The 18,383-nt window shown below is 47.0% G+C and overlaps 1 protein-coding gene across 1 annotated transcript in view; it reads left to right on the top strand.

Moving 5' to 3' along the window:
• PTPN14 (protein tyrosine phosphatase non-receptor type 14) overlaps positions 1-9,362 on the top strand; it is a 171,202-nt gene extending 161,840 nt beyond the window's left edge. Inside the window, exons 18-19 of the mRNA XM_039249513.1 lie at positions 3,208-3,371; positions 8,986-9,362. Coding sequence (XP_039105444.1) covers positions 3,208-3,371; positions 8,986-9,114 — 293 coding nt within the window. The 3' untranslated portion in view covers positions 9,115-9,362. The remainder of the gene's footprint in view (positions 1-3,207; positions 3,372-8,985) is intronic.
• Positions 9,363-18,383: the final 9,021 nt, after the last annotated feature.

Below are 18,383 nucleotides of genomic sequence, written 5' to 3' on the forward strand. Positions count from 1 at the left end.
GAAGGAAGGAAGGAAGGAAGGAAGGAAGGAAAGAAAGAAAGAAAGAGAAAGAAAGAAAGAAAGAAAGAAAGAAAAAGAAAGAAAGAAAGAAAGAAAGAAATCAACTTGTTTTTGAAAGTATCATTTTTGAATTCATCAATTCATATATATTTTTCAGAGTATGATTTTCTTAGAAGCTGATTGACTTAGGACATATTCAGTACTTTATTTGAAAAGCCAAAAACTGGGTGTGTGCCCACTGCTTTCTAGGCCCCGGATCAGGCTCTCAGAATGTAGAAAAGAGACGGTCTCAGTTTTGAAGGTGCTCGTGAGAAAGGCAAGCCCGTGATGGCAGTCCCGGGGCGACATCTGGCACTGTCCTCTGCTTTCTGGTGATGGTTACAGTGCTGCCCTTCCTCTTCCACAGTCTGGCCTGATTGTTCCTGATTGTGGAGACGCCCCATCCCTTTGTCTCCCAGCTTAGGCCCAGGGTTCTCGGCGGATTCATTCCCTGCTGTGTCGTTGGCTGTCCAGCTGGTGGGAGTCAACGGAACCATCATCTGGATGTTGGATAATGTCAAGCCCTTGATTTTATTTTGATAGTCATTGAGAATTGAGGCATGGGGAGAGGAGGAGAGAGAGAGAGAATTGGGTTTTCAAGAACCTAAAAGCACCATTTCCCAACTTCCAACGTGAAGTTTCTGATGCAGACTTGTTTGCTGATGAAAGTGTTTCATTTTCCACCAAGAAGTGACAGTGGGCCATGTGAAGGTGGTCACTGACAGAGAGCGGAAGGATGATGGGAATCACAGGATCTGGAGCAAGAAAGATCTAGAGAGGCTCCATGCTTTGCCTGAGGTCAGACGGTTTTACTATAGCTCAAAATATTAATAAGGTGGGCAAGGACCTTTGTAGAACTTTTCCTCATAACAGTGCTTTTTTAATTTTTCCTGATAATCTTTTGCAAATTGATTTACTAGAATTATCTCCAAGATGCAGAAAACACAAACAATTGGGGCGCCTGGGTGGCTTAGTCGGTTAAGCGTCCAACTTTTGCTTAGGTCATGATTTCACAGTTCGTGGGTTCGAGCCCCACGTTGGGCTCTGTGCTGACAGCCAGCTCAGAGCCTGGAGTCTGTTTCCAATTCTGTGTCTCCCTCTCTCTCTGACCCTCCCCTGCTCACGCTGTCTCTCTCTCCTAGAAATAAATAAAACATTAAAAAAAAAAATTAAAAAAAAAAAAGAAAACACAAACAATGGGGGGAGGGGCACCTGGGTGACTCAGTGGTTAAGCATCTGGCCTCGCACAGGTCATGATCTCAGGGTTCCTGAGTTCGAGCCCCACATCAGGCTCCACCCTGATTCTCCCAGGCTCCTGCCTGGGATTCCCTCTCTCTCTTTCTCTCTCTGCCCCTCCCCCACCCTCTCTCCAAATCAATAAAAATCAATAAAATAAGCTTTAAAAAAAATAAGAAAGTGGAAACAAAGTAGATCAGTTTGATGATCAGCCAACAGCTCTAATAGAAGATTGGGTTTACGAGGTGGTTAAAATTATGGTCAGACCTTTTCCATCAGAACCAGTTTAAGGAAGGCCCATCTAAATTATTGAAAAACGTAGAGAATATTTTTAAACAGTGTAAGTTTATTGATGTTTCTCAGAAACTCTGTGCCAAAGAGAGTCATGAACATGTTGGCTTTCCAGATTTTTTAGGAATTGGAAAAGATTGTTTGCCTGTGTTTCAATTCGGTTCCCTGGGTGCAGGGGACTACGGGCAAATTGTCTTCTACCCTGCAGGGATCCTCACTAGGTCAGAGCTTAAGGAACTCTGTTAACATGATTGCTGGAGAGAGCACCACTTCAATCCAGTTTCGGTGTTTTATGAAATTTCACTTGGTGATAGCATCTGCTTCATGGGTCAGTATTCCTTTTACATCTCTTCTTAAATTCAGCACAAGAGAAACCTTTCTTTTGAGTGTGAACATTGCCTTTTTTGTCAGAGAATGCACAGTCACCTAATTCCTTTCCCCTCTTAAAGAAAACTTTTGAGAATCCCACGCACAGTATCTAGCTCACGTTGGTTCCTGATAGTAACTACTCTGTCTAGTCATCTCAGATTGCCTTCCCTCTTTCTGTTTTGTTCTAGCTCATTTTACCCTGCTGCTGCTGCTGCTGGTGGTGGTGGTGGTGGTGGTAATAGTTTATTTTAATAAACTACTTCAGATAACTTTGTAATAGCATAAGGTTATCAAGGCAAATATTGGAGTTCATGTTAATTGTAGGTAAACAGATGCTTTTAAATTACCAGAATGGTTCGAACTCAGTTCTCTTTGAGTGCTTCCCCTGGTCCCGTTTTACAATGCCGAATCAGGAGGAGATTTTTCCAAGTATCTAGAACCTTTACATAGTGTCTTCCCTGAGCTAGCTACTAAAAAATCTCTATTACTAATTGACTTCTGGTTCTTGGACTCTTTGAGGATTACATTTATATACTTCTCTTTTTTTTCCATGACCATGAAAAAATGTCACTAAGGCTTATATTGCTGTAATTTTTCATCTGTGCCCAATTGGAGTAGTGAGCAGAGCCCTGCGCGGCCCTGCTGAGCTAGGCAGCTGTCAGAAGGGGTGAGGGAGGAGGCACGACCCCTCTACCCCCACACACATGTTCCCTCCAGAAAGGGAAGGCTTCATCTTGAGCCACTTCCAGAACCACATGGAAGCCAAGCTGAAAAGCAGGACCCCCAAAGTCTATTTTTAAGTCTCAAAATGAAGGTCAAGCCTCCGTTGACCTTCACTCAGCGAGGAGAAGGAGGAAGGGGCAGATGGATGCTTTTCCCACCAGAAATTGGCTCTGACAGGCGGGCGTTTCAAGGGGACCTCAGTGGTGTTCCGATCCCAGTCTGTTAATAGTAGGAATTGCTGTAAGTAATGTCGAGAATCATCTGCTTGGGGGACTTTGGGATTTGCAGAGGGGAAAACAGAATTTAATTTTTAAAAAAAGAACTATTTAATTTAAAGAACAAATTCTCCCACGGACTAATTGACTCCCAGCTGGTCCTTTCTGGAATCCAGGACTGTGGGCACCGGCCAAATAATTAGTGTCTTGTAAGAACTGTAAATTATTGTCACTTAAAAAAAAAAAAAGCTTCACCATCAGTCCCCACCCCCCGCTGCCTTGTATGCACAGCCGGGCAGGACTTGGGTGACAGGATTTGCACGTTGTCTTGCAGCCTACTTGGAGGAGATCCAGTCTGTCCGACGCCACACCAACAGCATGCTGGAGGACGCCAAGAGCCGCCACCCTCCCATCGTCGTTCACTGCAGCGCGGGCGTGGGGCGCACCGGCGTGGTCATCCTCTCCGAGCTGATGATCTACTGCCTGGAGCACAATGAAGTGAGTCACTCTAGGCCTTCCTGAAGACCCCGCCTTGGGGGCAAATCTACACCAAAGCCAACACCCCCCCCCCCACACACACACACTTTCGCCCGTGCCCTTTTGTTCCCAGTGCTTACTTTTCCTCTCTCCGGACATGAGTTTTCCAGATCCGTGATTCCTAGGCGGCCTCTGACATTCACAGCCTTTCTTATCTTTCTCCTGTCTCCACTCTGTGTAGACACTCAGGGAACACAGAGAGAAAGAGATGGAAGTGGGAGATAGGAAACGTTTACAAGGTCCCATCTGCCTCGGCATCTGCTTCCAGAAGTGTGTGGGGTTTGCAGACAGTCTGGTTGTCCTGTGGGTGATTTTCCACGGTGGGTTATCGGGTCGCAGGTAGTCTGGATGCAGCTTGCATTCCTGGGACGTGTTTTGGCCTAAACCCCCCTGTGAAAGTGTGTATCCTTGATAAATGTTTTTCACTCTTCAGAGGGAGGTTTCATTTAATGAGGGCTGTCCCCTCTTGTCTAGACTGGCAGTGGGGTGATGTAGCAGAGCAGGGTAGACCACTTTTTTTTTAAAGTTTACTTATTTTGAGAGAGAGAGAGAAAGCACGAGTGGGGGAGGGGCAGAGGGAGAGGAGGACGGAGAATCCCAAGCAGGCTCTGCTCTGTCAGCACAGAGCCCGACGCGGGGGCTCAAACCCACGAACCGCGAGATCATAGCCTGAGCCGAGGTCGGACACTTAACCGGCTGAACCACCCGGGTACCCCCAGGGTAGATAATCTTAATCTGAGTGCACAAACATGGCCTGCCTTCGCCCAGGCTGGCCACCTCGCTCTTCCCCCCACCACGAAAAGGCTGCGGCCAACTTGCGTCGGCGTGGCATGTGGCATTCCGCTGCTGCTGTAGGCCGGGGAGTTGCACAGAGGGGCTTGTGATTTCCTGGAGCAGAGACGAATAGCAAGCAAGGCTAAAGAACAATTCTTCTGCTTTCTCGTCACATGGAGACTTGGGGATTTTAAAAGGCCTTCACTTATTTGGTTTTGTTCTTAGTTGGTATCCTCAGACCCCCATGTAGAGGAGCCGGGTGCATACCAGTCCTCCTGTTTTACAGATGAGGAAACTGAGGCCCAGAAATAACTCCGTGACTTGTCCAGTGCCACATGGCTCTAAACGGTGGTGCTGAGAAGTGAGGTGCTCTCCCTCCCGGCCCTGACTGACTTCCTGTCTTCACTCTGCCACCACATGCCAGGTGTCACTGGTTCTTGTTGTATTTCCAAATTAAACAGCTCAGGGCACCAAAGGGAACTTTTGAAGTGGTTCGTGCTTTTTAAAGCAGGGAAGGTTATAATGCACGTCCTGTGAAAGATTCTCTTTAATATATGCGTTTACCCCGTAGTATCCATGGTTTGAAATCAGAATATTGCCCCATGAAGTTTGTTGCATGGAAACTTCCAGGAAAACAATAAATAACCAAGTCTAAACATGCTCAAAAGATTTTTAAACTCTCTGTCTATATAAAGTTAATATTGGAAACTTTGAATCCATATATAGGAAGGTGGTGCTATAAAGTAGAAGAGGCGTTATACCCCGAGGGGCATCTTTTTTTAAAACAGATAGACAGACATTCTATTGATGAGCAAAATGCCCCTCACAGAATCAGCTGAGACTACCCAATAGGAATTCTGTCTTCGTCTTTGAGTTTTTATCCTTGTGTATCACATCATGAGATTTCTTGATTGTTTGCTTCCCTGCCACTTCCAGAAGGGTCTAGTAGACCGAACTGCTCACTGTTGGGTCCCAAATTGACTCAGTGCTGGGGAGATGGAAAGAGATGAAGTGGATTTGGGGGACATATGGCCTGAGCGTATCCAAGCCCCGCTGGAGGCACCAGTGGGCCCCAGAGTGAGGTGTGAGGGGGAGGGCCTCCTCACCATCCCCCCCCCCACTTAGCTATCTTCCTGCCTTCCCCAAGCTCCCCTTCTGTTCTCCGTTGCCTGTGAACTCTTCCTTGTTCCCCGTTGCTCCTTTCCAACCTGGGAAGCTCTTCTGTCCATCTTGTCTGACATGAAAGCTGGTTCTGTTCTGGGCTCCTTGGAGACCCATCAAAAGCTGGGCCTCAATAACATTATGACACGAAGGCTCATTGGACACCCGATGTCACTGGCCCAGAAGAACACAGAGAACACATGTCCGAGCCAGTGTGGTGCAGAGTGAGGGACTGGGCCATCAGGGCCTCACGTGGACTTGGTGAGACTCAGGGTGATTAAATTCTCTACAGTGGGTCCAAACATAGTAGATTTCCTCAATGCCCAGTTGCATGCCAGAACATTCTTTGCTGGAACACGATCGGGTCCAAAAAGGACTTCTGTTCCCATTGATATTCAAAGATAGCAAGATGACTCATATTTTTCACTTCCCTTCCCCTAGCACAAATATAGCCAGCCTTATCTGGCCCATTTCCCATCGTTGCCATTGGTAGATGGTGAGGGAGAAAAGAAGTTCTCTACTCTGTTCTGCTTCAGGCCTGGTCATAAGATTCAAACCCTTATTTTGGGAGAAGAGTAGAACATGTTTAGCTTTTTTGTTGTGGTGGCTTTAAACAAAGATTTTGACAAATAAATCTGAAATTGTGTAGTTCCTTTTTCTCCGTTCTAAACTTTCCTGCCCTCTCTCCATGGCTTCTGGACTTAGTACACTGTATGCTGTAGTCTGTAATCCATAGTTTTCATTTGATCAGTGAAATGCCTTTTCTTCTTCCTGGGATAAAAATGCGTACAGGGAGTTCAGGCGGCTGTGGGGGGTGGGGGGAGAGGGTATTCTCCCAGGTCTCTCTGACAAACCTCTCCGTGACCCATTGCTTTTGGTCACTGAACGTTACCTTGACATTTTAAATGCCGGGAGCATTGGTTTTACGGCTTGCAGTCCCCTCTCTTGGCGCCCTCCCCGGATTTAGCTCTCTCTCCTAAAGTAGCTAATTATAAAAGGTTCGGTTCTCACCAGCCAAATAACGAGGTGTCTTACCTTGCTGCTTTTCTGAAGAAGTTATCCCTTCCATCAGGGAGGAGAAAATGACTTCTGGGCGACTGAGCAAGCCATCAACTGCTGCATGATTGGGGTTAAGGACGAGGGACAGCAGAGACTGTGGGAGTGAATCTTCAAGGCAACTAGGACTCTTTGATTTCCAGAGGAGCTTTCTTTGTCTTGTCTCCTAACTGCCTCTTATCAGATAAGATACGATCTTTAGGGCGTGTCTTACAGGCTAGTGAGATGGTAATGATCATGATGGTGGAGGTGGTGGAGGTGGCGGAGGTAGAGAGGGTGGTGATGCCAGTACTACAGTAACAGTAACTAACCTATATTTAATCATGTGCCTACACCATTCGAGGCGCCTGGCAACGACTCAAGTAGCCTTCACAGTAACCCTACGAGAGAGGTCCTGCTAGTGCCCTTGTGTGACACACAGTGACTCTGAAGTAGGAGCTGAAGGAACGTGTCCATGCCCCACAGCCAGGAAGTGTGAAGGTTGGGGTTCGGCAAAGCCTGACCCAAGCCTGTGCTGGTAACTTCTGTGTGATGCCGCTTCTCTGTCAAAACCTTGATGGGGGATGGGGAAGAACAGCTTTAGTCTACCCTGTGTCTTCAGCACCCAGCTGAGTAATGCTCATCGAGCATTATGTTCTTACGGAAGTTCATGATCAGGTGGCTCTAGGTTTTGCCTCGTGGTATCAGTGACTTTGGAGTAGCGTGTAGGCAGAGACTCGCCAGTTACCATCAGAAGCTTATGGTGCGGGCTGTGTACTGTGGCTAGGAGTTTGAGGAGTCACCCGCCCTTTTCTCTTTACTTACTACTAGGGACTTGACTTTGTCCCTTTTAAATCCGCGGTGTGCACTATTTAACTGTTTTTGGAGAAGAGCAGCTGATAAGGATGGCAAGTGTTATATTATAGCTGCCCAGAGTTTGGAAATTGTGGAAATGACTCATAAAAGGAAAGGAAGAAAAGACGCACAGCTGAGTTTTTATCGTTTCACCTCCGATGGTTGCTCAGTCCTTGACAGCTTCACGGGGGTGCCCGTCACCTGGGTGAAGAGCTTCCAGAGAGAGGGCAGCGTGCTGAGGCCATGAGGGCATTGCTGACCCCATGATGCTTCCTCCCCCGCTGGTCCAGAGGGAAGGGAAACTTGACCGAGCAGGCCCCAGAAGCAGCCTGAATGACCCACCGCCTCAATTCCCTTCTTTGGAAGCTGCTTGTGAATCCTCAGAGAACTTACATATAGGCGATCTTATTTAATAGTCAAGATATTTTTAGTGAAAAGCTTTTACTGTAAATATGATGGTCATGGTGAGCACCGGGTGTTCTGTGAAAGTGTTGAATCACTACATTACATGCCTGAAACTACTGTTACACTGTTCGTTAACTTACTGGACTTTAAATAAAAGCTTAAAGGGGCGCCTGGGTGGCTCAGTCGGTTCAAGTGTTGGACTCTTGAATTCATCTCAGGCTGTGATCTCACGGATTGTGAGTTCGAGCCCCACGTTGGGCTTTGCTTGGGATTCTCTCTCCCCCTCTCTCTCTGCCCCTCCCCTGCTTACACACTCTCTGGCTCTCTCAAAACAAATAAGTAAACAGTTTAAAAAAGTAAATAAATAAAAACTTCTAAAAGAAAAGCTGAGAAGCAGCCTAGTTATCCCGGAGAAGACCCCAAACGTTTAAGAATTGATAATATTTCTGAAAATGGGTGTGAAGGAAGAGGTAAAAACAGAAGAACCACTTGAATAAGAAAGTCAGTCAACCAACCAGCCATGAGTGGTGTTCAGAGAGTGTGCTTTGATATTTTGTAAACTTGACACATATATGATCACACTTGATAACGATCACGATTCTGCAAGTTAGCAGAAGAGTATGATTATTCTCGTTTCGTTAATATTAATAATGACAACTAGTCTTTATTAAGAGCTCACAGTGTCCTACACTGTGCTAAATGCTTTACATGTGGGGGTGCCTGGGGGGCTCGGCCGGTTAAGCATCCCAACCTTGGTTTCGGCTCAGGCCATGATCTTGTGGTTCATGAGTTTGCGCCCCACGTCAGACTCTGCTGACAGTGCAGAGCCTGCTTGGGATTCTCTCTCTCCTCCTCTCTCTGCCCCTCCCCCGCTCCTGTTTGTTCTCTCTCAAAATAAATAAACTTAAAAAAAAAATGCTTTACATGCATTTCATTGTTTGATCCCGTGAGGTGAGTACTGTTGATCACCCCATGTTACTGGTGAGGAAACGTTGCTGATGTGGGCGAGGCCACGTGGTCATTGGAGGAGAATATAAATGTTCTTATTTTACGAAGGAAGAAACGAAGACGCCGAGATGCCTGGAATCCTGCCTCTGGGCTCTGGTGGAGTTGAGAACGCCAGTCGGGTGTGACTCGGGCCTCTGTGTTGTCTCTGGCACGTGGCGGCCAGCGTCTCCAGTTGCTGGGGTGCGGTCTTTGATTGGGAAAACTTAGAGGGGCCGAGCTTTGCTTTCTCTTGTACGTCCAGATGGGCGGTAAGCAAATGCTTCCTGGAAGAGGGAACAGGGGAGGACCCACGGGCAGCTCCTCACCCAGGATCCTGCGTTTTTCTCTCTCCTCACAGAAGGTGGAGGTGCCCATAATGCTGAGGCTCCTCAGGGAGCAGAGGATGTTCATGATCCAGACCATCGCCCAGTACAAGTTCGTCTACCAAGTGCTCATCCAATTCCTCCAGAACTCCAGACTCATTTAGCCCCCGGCCCAGCTCCTGGGAGAGGGACCCAGGCCGTCCTGCAGATGGGGACGCACCTCCAGACAACACCCGCTCCCCCTGTGGGCCGCGGAGGGCCACAGCAGGCAGGTCGCCGGCTCCCCGAAGGCGTGAGCCAAGACTCTTCATCAGCATACTATGTTATTTTATAGGAGATAATTTATTTTTTTCCCTTTTGAATAACTTTTGTGAATCATTGTAATGCATAATGTTTTCACAGTAATAGAGTACTGTTTTTGAACCACATTTCGACTGATCTGCATTGTAAATATGTCAGTAGGGAAGGTTGCCCGGCGGATCGATTCAGGGACAGACGCATAAGGGAACACATCTCTAATGAAGCTTCAGCCAGATTAGTAACCAACCCTGAAATCGATCAGCCTCATTGCTCACGTTCAGATCCGAGATGACAAGAAAATGAATTCGTCCTAAAATACAAAGATAAGGTCAAGGCCCTTCCTGAAGGAAAATACACACACACACACACACACACACGCACACACACAACGCAACAACACTGTTACATTTTGGGGCTCGTGGGCCTTGATGGCCAGTGACCTCCCTTCTTCTCTTCTGCCCTCATCCTCCACTGTCTCTCCCAGCCCCCACCCCCAAGTTTGAGTCAAAGACAGGAGCAGCTAGAGGAGAGGCTGCCTTTCACCAGATGGCCCTCACCCAGGTGAACGAGGGCCTCTCTGTTGTGTCTCCTCAGCACTCCTTATGCCGGACTCCGGAGCCTGTGCTGCCCTGCGGGGCACCATACCCTCGGTATTTGCTACTGCTCCCTGTTTGCTCCGTGAGCCCCCGTCGGGTGGTCTTCGAGGCTCAGGGCCAGGCAATCTGTGCAGCTAGGCCTCTTGCCGGACTGAGAGGAGATAATGGACCAGAGCAGGAAGAGAAAGGAGACAGGCAGGCCCTGGATACTGTTTCTTGTTTAAATAGGATGTGTGTGCTGGACAGGGGCCTGCGGGCCGAGGAGGTGGGTGCGTTCTGTCTTTCCGTCAGTCACCAAGTCACTGGAAAGGTTATCGAGGGAGCAGTTGGGAAGGCTGATTTACGGGGGCTGTTGGGCACGAGGTAGCAGGGCCCTGGCCAGGAACCACACTGAGTGTGACCCCCCCTCTCCGGCTGTGCTGCTGCCTTTGGCCCTGCAAGATCAGAACTAAGCCCATCGGGACCCTGTGGTCCACATTTTGGCCACCTGATGAAGGATGCTGGGATTTGTCTCGCACAAAGCCTGTTCTCTGCCTTCCTGTTCTCCGTACGCCCTGATCTCTAGTTCCTTTGCGGTTTTCTTCTGTTCGTCTCTTCCTGAGCCTACGTCAGTCAGCGTCCTGAATTTTTTAGGTCAGTACACAGTAAATCCTATTCCACACATTTTGCCTCTAGCTGAATTTTAGGAAATTTTCCTCTCTGTCATCTAGTTCTTGAACACAACGTTTAAACGGTGGTTCTTTTCTTCAAATTGACATTCATGGGTGTTCCATTGTGCCTTCCTCCACTGCTGGCATTTTGTTAAGAGCATGCGTGTGTGATGTCCGGTTACTACAAGCCCGTAGATGGGTGCGGAAGTGGATTCCCAATGAACTCCTTCGAAATAGGAATCAACTCGGTTTCACATCTGGCCCAGTGTGGTGGTGGCGGTGGTTCTCTCGTTTACACTGAGAGTACCTCGTGCGGGAGGGCCTCCTCTCCTCTTCTCCCAAGTCTGAAGAAGCAGTCAAGGAGGCTAACTTCAGTTGAGCACTGTGGATTGTGAAATTTGCATACGTGGTCTGGAAAAGAAAACCATGAGTATGCCCTCTATTTTCAGTGGAACAGAGCTCATCACCCTCATCAGGAGATGCTCAGAACTTAGATCATTGACAGGCAAAGAGGTATGTGCTGCCTCTCCTTAGACCCTTCCCATCCTTGGGATAGTCTGCCATTAGGAGTGTTTTCACAGTCGGTCTGCGGTTCCTGGCTTATTTGACGGACACCATCGGTAGTTCTCTTTTGCCTCTTAGGCCCCAGTGTGGGCTCTGTTAAGATGGAGTCTCACTTGGACAGCACGTAGAACCGCTGTCTCTGGGAGCTCATCACATGCGCGCTGCCTTTCAACCCATCCGCCGTTGTCTCTTTCTGCTGCGGGAGTAATTGCTAATGCAGGAAACGCAGGGCACTGTAGGTTTGCTGTCCAATTTCCCAGCCAAAGTTTATATCGAAGCCCAAAGGAAACCACTTAAAAGTTACTCCACATATTTCATTTCTAAAAACAAATGTTTTGGGTTCTGTGGCACGTTTTGCATTCCTTTCCCCATCTCCAGCGAATGCCAGCACAGCTCCTGTGAAATTAGCAGCAGGCAGTGAGAGTCCTTCTAGTGGCATCTGCACGATAATTGCCCAGAGATGCTTCGTATCTGGGAAGCAAGCCAAGGAATAAACCTTGAAGCAAAGTGTATGAAATTAGTTATCTAGTTAGAGCTTTTGGAATGAGTTCTTGATGATGTACCAAGGCTGAAGCTGGAGCTGTCGGGGTCTATTTTTTTTTCTGTTTCGATTTGAAGAGAGAAAATTAAAAATGGGGTGGGGGGAGAAGGAGACACCATCTCACAGCAAAGCCATTCAACATGTTTGGGCCTCTGGTTTTGAAGTCTTCTGATTGAAATGTTTTGTTTCTTTGATCCGCACTCATTTGGGCACACGGACCCTGTGTTATGTCTCTCCTTGTTTGCTGTGGTCCCTGGACAGCGGGGCCGGAGTCTGAGTCTTCATCCTTGAGCTGAGCGGAGCCTGCTGGCAAAACTGAGCTGCAGCCTGCTGAGCTCTGAGCTTGTCGGTTCCCTTGGGCTCTAAAGAGACACCACCTTTGGTAGCATTTGCATTTACACACACCTCTTTCCCAGACAGGAGGTCAGGGAGGCTTGGGCTGCATTAAGAGAGGGCTGCCAAACGATGATGTCTTCATAGGAGAGGAAAGAGGAATGTGCTTGTCTTCACAGTTAGAGGGGGAACAGTGAGACCAGGAAAGGAGAAAACACCTCCACCTCCACATGGATTATTTTGAGCACTGCTTCCAAGGAGCTTACGCTGAGAGTTTACCTTTTAATCTTTGTGATCCTAGATTGACAAAAGGAACTATTTTTTTCTCTTACTCATCTCTCACTGTTTGTCTAAGACTTACCTGGCCATCTCTGGCCCCTTCGTCATCCATCAGCCTGGTTAGACAGGTTTTGTGGGCTCAGCTGGGTTCCTGTGGGACTTGACCACGGACTTTCCCCATACTCATTTAACCTTTATTTTGCTTGCGCTGAGCTTCTGAGGTTCGCTTATAAACCCAGGGGCTTTGGGAGATCAGCCTTTTTATCCAACTGCCTACTTTTCTCATCTCATCTTTCCAGCCTAAGTACAGGTGGACCATATGAAATTGACAATAGCTGGACCATTTTTTGTTACAAAGACAGAAAAGTCACACGAATCAACCTAATACGTACAATAATTTTCTTCCCCTGATACAGGTTGGGTCCCAACACATCATATGACATTTCTTCACACAAGTGCTAATGAACATGGAAGCATGTGAAATGGGCAGCTTGGCTCTTTTGATGAACCTTCTGCCTTGCAGTCATGAGCTTTGCCTCCTTGAGTGGACGGGTCACATCCCGGGGCTGGGAAGGCAGAGATGTTAGTACACCTAGACGTTAGTGTGTTCTCCTAGGCAGGGCCGCCCATCAGGCACATCACTCTGGGTTTTGAACTGCCATCTTTTTTTGATGTACAATCTGTGTTAACAGACCTCAGCCTAGTGGTTATGCAACATGGTGTGTGGGCCTGCAGGCGCCCTCAGCCAGAAAGCACGGTGCTTTCTAATCTCACTCCTCTCCTTCCAGTGATGCGAAGGTATAGCTCTTGACTTCCTTTTTGGGGAGATGTGTCAGTCACTTTGAGGTTGGGGGAGTTAGGGCATTCTGACCTGCCAGGTTGCTGAGGCACAAGGGATGCGATCAGGTCAGTCCCAGGTTAGTGTTAATCTGGTCCTCATTCCTCCTCCATTTGGGCAATAACTGTTGGGGTCCTGGAGGAAGAAATTGCCAGAAGTAGCAAGTGATCACTGTTGGGATCTTTAGGGTGGCCCTCTATGGGGAATTCAGCTTCCTCACACTTTGCCAAAGATTCTGCTGCTGCTCTGTTTCCTTCTATTCCTACGTAGTTTCTCAGAGGCACTCCTATTGCTCTTATTTAGTGATTCCTTTTCGTGAGCGAAGTAATAACTCATCCAGTACTGCTTCAAACTGTGGTTTTCCATGGACACTGCACAGATTTTCCAGTGGCCCACAGCTTTATGGATGACAAATTAGTTGGCCCTATAGGATGGAAATAATCTCAGTTGGCCCTATAGAGTGGAAATCTCTAAGATGTTAAATTATGTTCGATGCTTCCCTTGGATGCTGTGCAAGGAAGAAAAGAAAAACCGGTTCTTGTCTCTGCCTCAACCGCTGAGACATCTGGGGGCAAAAGACCTTAGTGATGCATCTTTTGAAAGTAACAGCATCATGCCCGGGAGAGACATGAGGGTATAGCCAATCAAGTTCTGCTAATCCAAATGTGTTGCTCTAGAAGTCACTAATTCATGGGGTCCTATAAAACTCAATTGCCACCTTGCCCAGTATCCAACCTTTATCCTGCCTGTGCTCACATCTTGCATTTGGGTTATAAACTCAGGTGGGTGAGCATTTTTATTCCATCGACTACCTTTCTTATCTCTCAGCTTAATAGCTGCATCTTCTCCTACAAGGCCCAGCTAAAATGTTCTCTATTAAAACGTCCATGAGCCTGGCATTGAGTGTCTGGCATCAATCGATTTCACAAGACCACATCATTTATCGTCGTTTGGTGCAGGAAAGGGGGGAGGATGTGCATCAGTTCCGACTGCTCAGAGCTCTGGTCAGCCCTTCTGTTTTAAAAATAAATTCAAGGACATTTCGTTACAAGGCAGGAAGGCGAGAGCTGACGTGCAGCCTGGCTGTGACAAGCCTCTGTGTAGAAAGTCACGGTTTCTTCTGTGTGATTTGGGACATCAGGATCGTTCTTTCCAAAAAATGCCATAAGCTTGACTAAAGAAGTTATAAATGGGAAGAGAAAGAGGAGGATGTTTTAGATCAGCCCTAAAGTTGCTATCAAAATTTATTGGTTCACAAATAATTTTCTGAACTCTGGAACACCTCCTGCTTTCTACTTCTCTGCCTGTAAGGCTGGAGGGATGGAAATGACGCAGGGGCAGACCCCGGAAAGCCTGGGCTGTGGTGTTGGGATCTGTGTCCCCCTTGCTCTTGGTTTTAAACTACCCTCAATGCCATGGTAGAGCTTGGTGAAGGTCATGGATTCTTTTTCTTTTTTTTTAATAGTTTATTGTCAAGTTGGTTTCCATATAACACCCAGTGCTCATCCCCACAAGTGCCCTCCTCCATGCCCATCACCTCCCTTCCCCTCCCCCCCATACCCATCAGTCCTCAGTTTGTTCTCAACATTCAAGAGTCTGTCATGGTTTGCCAGGTGAAGGTCATGGATTCTGATGGGCGTGCTGCTCCAGAGCATCGTCTTCCCTCACGTGACAGTGGCTCCACCTTCCCACACAGCCTTAGTAGCAAAGGGTTCTGCTCGTCCATCGAGCCCCTCGAGTTAGCAGTCACGGCTCTTGGGCATCTCAGTTCCTCTCTCCTGCGATCAGAGGGGGTTCCCGTTTATAGCACATCATGTTTACAGTCGGGGCACAGAAACAGGGAGGGTGGCCGTACAGCAACAGCAGTGGTCCCTGGTCTCGTTGCGGGGCATGTGCTGGACTGTTCTGTGATGTCACCCTCTCCATTCCGAGAGCACCTCACCCACTTAGGGCTGTGCTGACCTCTCCTTGTTGTTCCTCTGTTTGATGGGTCCGCCAACACTTTTTTCTTTTCCTTCCCTATCCTTTCAGTACAACCACTGCAAAAACAGCTCAGTTTAGTCGTGGAGAACCCCTCTCTGAAGCCTCTCTACATTATGTAATTAGAAAACCTTCATTTTAATTTCAAAAAGCTGGTAGAGTTTGAAAGAATTAGATCTGGCAAATGGAAGGAACCAGAAAGAAAATAGCTAGAAAATTGTCAGCAACCAAGAAGCTGCCTTCCCCCACCCTCTTTCCGCCTTGGTGGTAGACGTGGTCACTCGGTACTAGAAGACTTGAAAGAAAAGTTGGCTTCAATGATCGGTCCTGTTTGAAGCAGTGATCGATGATCGTAGCCGTAGGTACTGCAGATTTCTTTCGAGGTGGACTTCCATGGAGTCCCAGTGGCTGCATTTGCCAGAGTGACGTGTGGTCAGATTAATTTGGGTCAAGCTTCCTCCTCCCAACTTACATTCCCTTCATCATGGCCTCTTCAAACAGACCCTTCGAATCTGGCGAAACAGGACAAGGGCTGGGCTCGCCAGGAACTTGGACAGGTTGTGTGATCAGGTCCCAGTTGCCTGGGGAGGGGCAGGGTACACCCTTCATCCAGTCAGCACCTTACCCGATTGTTTCTCCCCGATCCCCTCCTTCAGGGCAACCCAGATGCCTTCTCACTTGACCAAAGGTTTCCGGGAGAAAGCCGGAAAGATTGGGTTGGGGTCTTTTTGTGCCTTGAGGGGGAGAACTGCTTTTACTAAAATCTCAGGAATCCTGCTTTGAGTCAGGGAGGCTGTGAGCGCCTCCTGGCTTGGGGGTGCCTTGCATCGTGTGTATTTCTCAGGAGCCTCCCACCTCCCTCAACGACAATGTTAGCTAATAAATACCTTCAGCAGGAAACCCACAGCTGTAATTCAGCACCTTTGTTTTTTTTTTCTTATGTGAACACTGTAAAAACGTTACTGCCATTTCCTTTGACTCAACTTTCTTGCCTATTTGGAATCTCAAAAGTCTGTTGACCATATCCTTTTAAAAGTAAGGTTACTCTTCATCAGAGATGATTTCCGTTGTGTGTCCTTGGTTCCTTCCATAGTCAGCTAACCTGTGGCGTGAGGATTCTTAAATGGAAAAGCATGAAAACAGTTTACATATGCAGATGACTATTTAACCATATAACCTTATGTAACTCCTGTTACATCAACTAACAGGCCAATTTAGTTTATTTCACTGGACTGTCGTGTTCCTGCATTCAGTATTTTGATGCTTTTTCCTTGTCTGTATTTTATAAAATGTTGTGAATTGTATCATTCAAAACAATTGGCATTTAATAGGTTTCATTTTGACACAATGTACAGACAAGTCCCCAGCCTAGACACCAGAGCGCTTGGGGCAGCCCACGGAAGCCTTCAGACTTCTAACCAAGCTGAGCTGAAAGTTAGGGGTGTGTCCGCCAGGTGCGGTGGGCTGTTGGGAGCTGACCTGGAAAGGTAACCAGCTACCGTGTGGTTGCCGTGAGATGCGCATTCCAGGCTGGGCCTGGGGATCCCAAGAACACGTGTCTTCTCCCCTGGGTAGCTGCTTGCTGCCTGGCAAGATGCAAGTCCAGACTCTACTACCAGTGGTTGTAAGGGTGAGAGAGGGGGTGAGAAGTTTATAGAACATTCCCTATGTCAGGGAGTGATTTCTTAATATCGGAGTCAACTCTCATTTGGAATAGACTCCTTCCCAATTTAATAATATTAAAAGCCTTAATTAAGTCTATGCATGCTATTCTATGTTGCTTTTTATATCAGTAAATAAGCTGATGCTTGCCAGTTTTGTACACAAGTATGAGGTGTATAAAACTGACTTTTGACAGTATTTTTTGCACTGTTTCGTATCTGTTGTTATAAAGTCTTTAGATAATGGTTCTAGTTGTGTATTGTTGATGGTCTCACAGCCCTTGTCATTGCTGTAAAATGTTTCATACGTGCCTACGTGCCTTTACAAATGTGAGATCTTTATTCTAACCTTTTTTGGTAAAAGTTATCTATTGACTTCTATATACAATAAACCTTTTTTTTTTTTTTTTTTCCCAGAGAAAACAGTCGAATCTTCTCTGTGTTGTGTTATGTTTACATTAGTTGAAAGTGGCTTCATCCTTTACTTGAAGGATTATTTTCGTTGGCAAACCTGCCCAGGAAAATCTGCTTTCTCACTCTGTTAAAGCCCATTTATTTCTACCCACTTTTCATTCTTGTATAACCTGATCATACTGAAGAATTTGAAATTTCCAAAGTTGTCGTTGTTAAAAAAAAAAAACAAAACAAAACACCTGACAAGGGTAATCATCACAAGGCAAATGGAGTGAAGACTACATTAGAAAGGGGTTTTTTCTCATAAATGCGGCGATAACCCTTATCAAGCGCCAAGTCCCCGCCCGCAGCTGTCACTTCCTCGGACCCCAAACTGCCGACTTGGAAACAGCAGGCCCTGGGCCGCTCTGGGACACCCACATCCTTGGTTTGTCCGTCAGTGTCCTCAGCAGCTTCTACCTAGGCTTAAAGGAGGCTGCCCTGCCCATTTCAGCCCATCAACTGCTGTAGACACAGCAAACCCCTGAGAACCCTTGAAGAGGGTGAACGCGTTATGTGCCTTTGATGAGGAACTGGACAACATTCTCACTTCTGTGTTACTCATTTACTACCCTGTCACTGTCCAAGGAGTCTGTCTATACCCACTGAGGTCCTGGCTTATTTCACATTGTGAAAATGAGAACACGGCGAGCCACTCTGGGGTGAACGGCGATGGCAAGCAAACGGGGAGAAAAGAGGTACAAAGCACTGATTTGTTTTCTCTTCCGCGGACGAGTAATGGACTAAGTTCCTTTTGTTTGGATAATAAACAGAAAAAGCGGTCTTATCATATAATGTGGAGATAAGGCAGTAACCACTGGTAGACCTGTTTATCTCCAGGCTGTGAGCAGAGCTGGAGAAGGAAATTTCCTAAAAAAGAGAAGAAAACCCCAAGAGCAAAAGATAAATATAAGGAGAACATACACAGATCCGCAACGAAAGGACAAAAAGCAGGATCAAACAGGTCTGTTTTGTGATTTTACATCTTCTTTTCCATAATAAAAATAAATGGGGAAATGCTGTCTGACTTACAAGTTAAGAAACAACAATGGAAGAAAGCAGCTCATTCATAACAGCTGTAGAAAACCTCAAATCTAAGAATGAAGATCAATGTGTCTAAACAAAGCCCACCCGTGTTGAGGCAAAGCAGATGGACTGATAAACTCCCCCACATTCTTGGATAGAGAGACTCATGCATGGAGAGGTCAGTTCGTGCCAATGCAATTCTAATATGGAAG

The sequence above is a fragment of the Hyaena hyaena genome, unplaced genomic scaffold (genome assembly GCF_003009895.1).
Source record: "Hyaena hyaena isolate Hyena2069 unplaced genomic scaffold, ASM300989v1 scaffold_339, whole genome shotgun sequence".
Lineage (NCBI taxonomy): Eukaryota > Metazoa > Chordata > Mammalia > Carnivora > Hyaenidae > Hyaena > Hyaena hyaena.